This window comes from Electrona antarctica (assembly GCF_951216825.1).
Source record: "Electrona antarctica genome assembly, chromosome: 19".
NCBI classification, from domain to species: Eukaryota; Metazoa; Chordata; class Actinopteri; order Myctophiformes; family Myctophidae; genus Electrona; species Electrona antarctica.
In genome coordinates, this window is record NC_136800.1 from 27,174,536 (window position 1) to 27,183,452 (window position 8,917).

At 43.4% G+C, this 8,917-nt stretch overlaps 1 protein-coding gene across 2 annotated transcripts; it reads right to left on the reverse strand.

Annotated features, from left to right (window-relative positions):
* Positions 1-690: 690 nt before the first annotated feature.
* LOC306912466 (uncharacterized protein) lies at positions 691-8,748 on the reverse strand. Of its 2 annotated transcripts, none has more exons than XM_079488715.1 (5): positions 8,097-8,748; positions 7,190-7,284; positions 4,908-5,025; positions 4,114-4,505; positions 691-3,812 (listed from the first exon to the last, which is right to left on the reverse strand). In XM_079488715.1, the coding sequence occupies exons 1-5, from the start codon at positions 8,425-8,427 to the stop codon at positions 3,351-3,353; spliced, it is 1,398 nt and encodes a 465-aa protein (XP_079344841.1). In that variant the 5' UTR covers positions 8,428-8,748; the 3' UTR covers positions 691-3,350. The 2 variants fall into 2 exon arrangements, with proteins under 2 accessions (XP_079344841.1, XP_079344840.1); XM_079488714.1 differs by having other exon boundaries at positions 4,114-4,511.
* Between the last annotated feature and the right edge of the window lie 169 nt (positions 8,749-8,917).

Here is an 8,917-nt window from a genome sequence, read left to right on the forward strand (position 1 = left end):
GGCGTGCACAGATGGACACCAAGGGGTGCCCTTTTGTTTGTTTTTTTGTTGAGTTAGTTCATTATATTTTTGTTTTGTACAGTGTACAGTATGTGGCCCATAGCAACATCGCTCAATTCTGGATTAAAAGCGTCTAATATATTATTTATGCCCAAAAATCTATAAATCTCACACACTATTAAGGCAGCCGGCGGTTCTACTCACCGCACAAGGTGCCATTTTTTCACTTCAGCACCTGCCCCTCAAAAGGTCTGTGCACACCACTGTGACAAGTGCTCATTTAAGCATGTAGAATATACTAAGAGGAAGTCTTTCACATCCTGAGTTCAGCCAAGACAAAATATTGAGAAGGAACAGTCACCAAGTCGGCAGCGTTCGACACATGGGAGGCATTGGAGGCAAACTGGAAGTTGGATGGAATGCATTGTAGTCAATGAGCTTCTGAACAAACACCATTACTGAATGACTGCAAAGTTGTCAGGAAAGGCTAGAAGAGCACCACCTACGTAGATGCACTGTGGCATGACAGCGGGGCTAACAACACTGCAGAACTCAAGACCCTGATGCTAGACAGTGGGGTCTGGAGACCGCTTGGTTCAGCAATATAAAAGAAGGCATACAACAGGTTGTTTTCTAATCACGTGTTTTTCGATGTGAACGCCACAGAATTTTGTTGATTGTTGATTTTGGCTCGGCAGTATTGCGAGAATTGATTGTCAGGCTGTCAGTGAACGTCTTGTAAAGTCTTTTAACAGCCCATACTTTTGACGTGTTCAGAAATGTACTTCATGCTCATTTGATACATTAATACAATTACTGAAAAGCAAAAAACAATGTGTGTATTTCCCAGTATTTTACTAAGCTTCCATTCGTTCCTAAAATAGTGTGTATTCATAATCTGGTCCAGCCGGCTCTCATTGACTGCAATGCATTCCATCCAACTTCTGGCTGCCTCCCGGTGCGACGAATCTGCCAGCTGGAATTGTCTTTTAATATACCATACAGTACTGGAGACGGTATCGTCCATTAACCCTTCACAGTCTCTCCTACTTGTAACTGAAGCTTCTTTTTCTTTTTTAAATCAAACAATACAATGTGTAGCTCTCATTAATGATCATCATCAATTCAGTTCCATTTGTCCTAAATGTTTAGGCCTGCCAAGTTAACTAACTGAAGCTAAGCGGGAAGCATACTTGTAACATTTGCCGTGAGTCCATGAGAAGAAAATGAGTGATTGCTGAGAAAAAACATTCCCTTATTTAAAACGATGAATACAAATTCTCACATTGACTGATAGAAAAGGTCATTTTGGGGGTGAAAAGCATACTGCATGATTATTACACCTTTAGAAGTGTTTTTGGCGTCTGTGTATGATCTGTTAGAATTGTGATTCTCAGAATTCAGAAGTAGCACCCCAAAACAAATGTTGTTTGTTCATAGTATCGAGAGTATTTTGGAAAGAAACAACAGCATTGTCAGAAACTGTATTAACTTTAAAACAAAAAATATTTTGCAAATAAATATTGTGTTTGAGAACAAAAAATAAAAATACAAAAAATGTGCGGAATAGTTATTGTGAAAAATATACCAGTGAAAGATTGCAGTATATCAGGCTAAAACGTCTTATACTACAGTGCCACACAAAAGATCTGCTATTGAATTTGAGTGCTGAAAACAGTTTTGGACATATGAGGTTTCGACCCGACAGTAACAATATAACAAAAAACATTTAAAATGAAAAAGTTACTCTCTAAGTCTAAGTCTGATTTAGTTTGTCGCAAGGCAAAATAGCTGATCTACAAGTACTGCTTGTTGAATAAAAAAAAAACATTTTTAAACAATGTTGCTTATATTAACGTGCCCAACATAGGGAAGCCAGGTTGAAAATGTAAAAGAGCTGAAACTCTATACTTAGTTGAGCGTATTCCCAAAGACCCTCTACACTAATATCTTTGCCAGAAACAGCGAACGTACAAGCTCTGCAATGTGTTGTGAGCTTGTAGATCTGCTATTTCCGCTGAATGTTAGGGATCTTAGAGTTCACGTGATGTTTTAAGGAGACTTTTTCCCCCATACCTGGGCCCTATTTTTGGTAATTTGGAACATAAAGGATGTGTGTAAATATATTGTAATTGGTCCATTTGGTCCCACCCATACGTTTTGCGTCCTTTCAGAGGAGCAAGCTAGTAATTCAAATTATGCTGGGTTCTTTTTTTGCAGTTTTTTTCTTTATCTCCAGAGATCACTGGACTAATGTTTCCATACTCAGATACAATAGGCTATAAGCCTATATTAAATAATAATACAAAAAAGGCATCATTTGAATTAGCAGTTTACCTCACCGGACTGACACTAAACGTCCGGAGGCAAACAAATCTATTACTTTTACACTCACCCTTTGTTTGTAGCCCAAATTATTGAAAACAATAGTTTAACCGTGATGCCTGAAGCCTGGCAGAGAGTCCTGGGTTCAATTCCCGAGCTCTGCAGACCTTTGCTGCATGCAACTCCTCGACTCTCTCTCCCTTTTCCCGTCAGTCTCCACTGTACTATCGCAATAAAAGGCAGAAAAGCTCCCAAAAATATATGAGAACGGTAAGGAAAAACAAATCCCTACTCTTATCAAAACGAGCGTTCTCTTATCAAAACGAGTCCGTAAATACTGCAGGACTCCATGCTGGTGCCTCCTCGCGTAGTGCGAGTAGCTCTGGTCCATAGTGTGTCCGCTATGGCACGGTGCGTGTAATTTCACCATTGATTCGGTTTACTATGTCCACTAGGATTGGGATTGGGATTTTAACGATTCCGGTTCCTCACTGGTTCCCTTTAACGATTCCTATATACTGTATATTCATTTTAAATATATATCATTTTGATCTTCATTAAAGTTTTTGATCAACACAACAAATTCAATCATACATACAGTATTGCATACATATTATTGTGGTGGTTCTCAAAGTGAGGTCCAGGGACCCTCTGGGTTACTTGAAGGGGTTCCAAAATGGATCCTTACCCAACTGTAACTCTGAGAGTGTACAGATGGAACCAAATGAACCCTTACAGGTCTGTAACTCTGAGAGTGTACAAATGGAACCAAATGGACCTCTTATGGGTCTATTTGGTTACATTTGTACACTCTATGATGGTCCTTGAAATGAAAAAGTTTGAGAATCACCGGTATTGTAATTGTCTAGCAGACTTGAGGTCGACATCCAAGCTCCGACAGTGTGATGATAAATGGTTCCAAAATGTGATTGGAACGATTCCGGTTCCTCAATGTTGGAGCCGGCTCCTCCGGGTTCCGGATCCCAACCTCAGTCTGCACACTACTGTAAGATACTGGCATATCTTCACGTGGCCAGATGGTGTTTCTGCTGGTGGATCCTTAGGTTCTGTTTGCCGGCGAACCTCTTGCCGCAGTGTTCGCAGGCGAATGGCCGCTCACCTGTGTGCACGCTCTGGTGCGTCTTCAGGTGGCCCGACTGCGTGAAGCGCTTGCCGCACTGAGCGCAGCTGTATGGCCGCTCGCCTGTGTGCACGCGCAGGTGCGTCTCGAGGCTGCGCGTCGACGTGAAACACTTGCCGCAGTAGTTGCAAGCGAAGCGTCGGTCCCGGCAGAAGCGGTTGAGGTCCAGGGCGGCGTCCAACTTGGACGAGGATGAGGCAGAGGAGGAGGAGAGGCCCAGGGCTAGGGAGAAGGCCGGCCCCGCCCCTGCCCCGCCCCCCAGCGAATCCAAGGTCTTGTGGTCGGGCTTGAGGTACGTCGGTCGGTGATTCGTCGAGGCAGTGGCGGACACCATGGCGGACAGGCCCTGGTTGTTAATGAAACGGTTAACAAATTATTGCTAATTGATTTTAATAAGAGGATCTGCTATTTTTGTGCAACACTTGTACGACAAAGTATCGACTTAAGTGGGTTATCACACCAATTGATTTAGTAGATTATTAGTTCTAAAAAAGGATTCTAAAAATACCTTCTAAATCCTGACCTAAGTTTTCTGAAACAATATAAATGTACATTATGTTGCTACTGTATATACTGTAAAAAAACAATCCATAATTCCGTCCCTATATTAATGTTTGAAATATTACATAACCAATTAATAGATTAACCTGGTTGTTCCATGACGAGCACATCTCCAGCTCCATGTCGTACGGCAGAGAGCTGAGCAGGGACACGCCCCGTTTCAGGTCGAAGGTCGGCGGGAGGGAGTCGCCCCCGGGGCTGCCACCGGCAGAGGGTCCGAGGAGAAAGGGCTTCTGTGTCGCTGCCACCATCGAGCCCGCGGGGGTGTCCGAGTCGGACTCGGAGGCCAAGTCGAAAACACCGTCCGACGAGTTGTCGTTCAGCCCCTGCACCGACGGCCCGGGAGACCCCAGCTTGCTGTGCTTGTCGTCACACAGGTCCTCGCCGCCCCGTTCCCACGGCAACAGGCTGGCGGTGGCGCCCAGTAGAAGTCCTGAAGGCCCCTCTTCACAGTCGTCACGGTCCACTTTCTGAATCTCTGTACCTTTCGAATGGAACACAAACTAAGGTCAATAAACAAGTCACGCTCACAGAGAGTCATCGGCTGTCTGGACAGTAGTACAGTCACACTGTTGTAGCCAACGCATTCCCGCCATTCTCGCTACGGATTTTTCGCAGTGAGTATTTTTTATGATGTGCAACGTTGCGGTTGAGTTACTTTGATATTGATGCTGTTCATTAGACAATGGACCCAATGTCCTCAATCCCCACAATTATGATCTCATTGGAGTAAAACACACGGTTCCGACGTGCTTATTCTAAAGTCACGGATCATAAAAGCATCCACTAAACAACTAAAATGGCACGTTAAGCTGCAATCCGGGACTTATTTAAAAACCTAGTGTAAAGATACATCCCACCATGCCGACTCTTCACGTACCGTCATCATTGATGAGCAGCTCATCAGTGGGATGGTCATCGTTGAGATCCTCTACTGACGTCTCTTCCTTGATTAAAACCACGTCAGACTTATTTAGATCGTCTGCCACCACATTCACCTGACGAGAGAACACAACACACGCTGATAATTTCCCCCAAATTTGGCTCAAACGGGGACATGATTCTTCTATTATGCGGCCACCAAAATGTGGAAAGCTCTACCAGAGGTCTTCAACAGGGGGGTCCAGGACCCTAGGGGGTCTGCAGAGTTACTACAGAAGGGCCGCCAAATCACCAAGTGGACGGACACACACACACACACACACACACACACACACACACACACACACACACACACACACACACACACACACACACACACACACACACACACACACACACACACACACACACACACACACACACACACACACAGTTTGCTTCAATAACTGGCTGTTTTAAATGCCAGTGTGAGCGACAGAAGCCATCTTTAGGGCCCTGCCACACAATGCAGTGTCTGTTACCAAAGGCGTATCCTGCAACGGAAATGCTTTCACATTGTATGGCGAAGACGCACATCACTAAAATTATGTGCACACATTGCCACACTGCATACACTATTCATAACACTCTACGGTGTTAGTAGTTAGACTGGGAATGGCCGGCCCGCCACTAGTTACAGTACAATGCCGCTACTATGGTGGATTACTAGCAATACCAGGGCTCAAACAACCACAGTTAAAGCAGTGGTTTTAAAATGTTTTGTGCCCAATGCACACCAAAAAACCTGTATAGGTTTGGGATCCGGAATTGAAGGAACTGGATCCAGCATTGGGGAACCGGAATCGGTTCTCACACATTAGGAACTGTTTCCAGAACCGGTTTGATGGACTTTGACAATACCAGTGATTCTCAAGGTATTTTTTGCATATCCATATTCTTTTCATTATTTCAAGGACCACCATAACTCTGAGAGTGTCCATTTGGTTCCATATGTTCACTCTCAGATCCAAATAAAAGTTTGGAGCTCAAGACCGGTGTGCTGACTTCATCTCCTCTCACTCTCAGATCTACAAGCTCACAATGTGTCACACTGTGACATGTTTTTTAAAAACATTTTGCAATATAGTAACATGCCCAAAATAGTGATGCAATGATGGCGGTGGTTAAAATATATAGAATTTGACTCTGTTTGAGTGTGCACAATACTGATACAGTAAATTACAAACATAACAGTTTTGTATAGTTGTATAATATATTTTACAATAATAAGTAGTAATAAACTTTGATTGTAGTCAAAAGTATTTTCATGCGTTTCATTTGCACTCTAAATGTTCTGCGTCTTGTTGTCTTAATGGTTAATGATTTATGTAAAGCACATTGATTTGCCTTGTTGTCCAAGTGTGCTATACAAATAAAAACATGCCTTGCTTACTAAAGTGTGGCTGTTACAACATCCCCAAGGCACAACTGGATGTGAACCTCTTAAAATATACAGTATAATGTAGGCATTTAGCAGACACTCTTATACAGAGTGACTTACATGTGAGAATTCAAAGTAAGCAGAGTAAACATGAACTCAATAAACAGGTAAATAATCACATAAGTAGAGTGTAGAGAGAGCAATAGTGCATCAAATAAACTAGGATACCAGGTAAACAGTGAACGTAGCAGTATCTGTCTAAACAACATTCTGTTTCTGTACATTAAAAACTATAGAAAAGATACCAGGTAAACGATGAATCTAGCATCTGTCTCATTCAGCACATTTGAGGTCAAGAAAGAACACATCTACAGTACAACAGCAATCAGGGCATGCAACTATAACTTTTGGAGAGACCCAGCACGGATGTTGGAGAACCTAAAAGGGCAGAGTGAGCACAGAACAGAGACCACCACAGAGAATTGAGTATTTCATGGGGTACATACAGTACAGTACTATACATTCAATATTTGAATCTATGTACTGTATAAGAATAACCTTTCAAATCATAGGTTTCTCTCTTTCTACCTACAGCGATAGACAGTAGTTGTATAATTATTTACTAAATCAAATCGAGGTCCTCGCTGCACGTCCCAATCGGAGGAGACGCCCTAGCAGACCAAGGACCAGATGGGGGGGATTATATCTCCACACTGGCCTGGGAACGCCTTGGGATCCCCCAGGAAGACACATGTTGCTTGGGAAAGGGAAGTCTGGAGCTCTGTGACGAAACTGTTGCCCCCGCGACCCGATTCCGGATAAGCAGTTGAAGATGGATCGATGATTTAGAGATGCGTTACCTCTTTGGTTCCAGCTGCCGGTTTCACGGGCAAAACTCTGCCACTTCTTGTGTTACTGACTTTATGTTGCTTCGCTCCACTTGGCAAGGCACGTTCTGGGAAAACACACGATAAATGGTTGTTAGACTTCCTTACACCAAGCACATAGACTGAATAGAATAAAATAGGGTAGAATAGAATAGAAGACAGTACAATAGGAAACTTCTTATGCTGAAATGTGCCTTTGGGTTTTCTGTATATTAAATGAAGTAAGGACAATGAGGAATAGGAACTACAAATCACATGTAAAAATCAGCAAAACAAACACCTCAAACAAAATGACAAAAAAACAAATATCCATGAATTCAAGGATTCACGGGGTGAGTAATTGTTAGGTGAAGTTTTCCTTTAAAGGGGGGTATTTCACCTTCAACCAATTTTGGGGTCATTTTATTTAACACCTACTACTCCTACCTAACCATATTTTAGACTCATTAAAAACACACAACACTGCTAACATGTATACGTTATAAGCCCTCTTTAATCTACAAGCTCACAATCCTGTCACGTGCATATTGTGAGCTTGTAGATCAGCTATCTTTTGAAAGAGTTGTATAGACAACAGAGTATTGAGTAGGCTACTTTTACTTTGGTAATGTAATTTGATGGGAATATTTTAGTACTTTTACTCATGTTACTTGTAACACAGCATGTGTATTGTGGTTGTGGTATTACTATTACTAATTTCTACTTCGGTAAAGCAATGTAGGCTATACTTTAGTAAATTCATAATATAAACAGATCGGCCACATTGCAACTTGGAAAAACTAGCTTGCACAAACTAGCACACAAATACTACTTCTAACAGCAAATTAATTTCAAGTAGTTCAACAAGGTATAGACAGATTGGTGTAAAGCTCTCCCTCACCCAGGGTGAAGTCCAGGTGGAGCAGGCCGGCCCCGGCCTCCTGTCCGGGGTAATCGTCTTGGATGTCCGCCGGCCCCCGGTGCTGCTGCTGGTGGTGGAGGTGGTGGTGTCTGCCGCCGCCCGGTACGACGTGTCCCCCCCGGGCTATGATGGTCTCGATGAGCTCCAGCTTGCTCCGCAGCGCGTCGTTCTCCTTGTGGCTGCGGGACAGCTCCAGCTGCAGCACGGCGTAGCTGTCGTCCACCAGCTCGCAGATCTCTGCTACCGCAGCCTTGGTCAACGCCTCCATGATGGAGGCGAGCTGCGAGTGGAACGCCGTGTAGGTCGCCATGGTGATCCCTCTCTCTCTCCAAGATGAGACGATAAAGCGATCACACAGCAGGCATCGAGATAGGCGTTTGTCGATCTGTTTAGATGTGTGAAAAGTGTGAGGGCGGACTCGGTGGAGGCTGTGTGACGGCACTTTTGGATCGTTGTTGTTGGTTGTTTTTCATCCCCGGCCCGGCTGATGGATGGGTGGCCTGTTAGATGGATAGATGGAATTGATGGATGCTGTTTGTTGATGGTTAGATCTCCTCCTCTTCCTTGCCGCCACGCAACGTCCGTTTCAGAAGCACCTTTCAAAATAAACGTGTTCCTTCTTCTCCATTTGGTTGAGAAGTGATTTGGAATCCCACCAAAACTCCAGGATGAAGGGATTTTTTGGTTCCAGTTGTACACTGTCACTCTCTCTTTTACAACTGTAGATTTCCGACCGAGATACTCATCTTTCTAATAACAAACACATAAGATGTAATGTATGATAATCAAACTAATTGATT

Coding starts and splice junctions, on each gene's coding strand:
- LOC306912466 (XM_079488714.1), bottom strand. CDS start 8,427: ATGGCGACCTACACGGCGTTCCACTCGCAGCTCGCCTCCATCATGGAG. Junction 5,026..7,189: donor CGGCAGCTGGAACCAAAGAG/GTAACGCATCTC, acceptor TTCTCTCGTCAG/GTGAATGTGGTGGCAGACGA. Junction 4,512..4,907: donor GCTGCTCATCAATGATGACG/GTACGTGAAGAG, acceptor TCCATTCGAAAG/GTACAGAGATTCAGAAAGTG.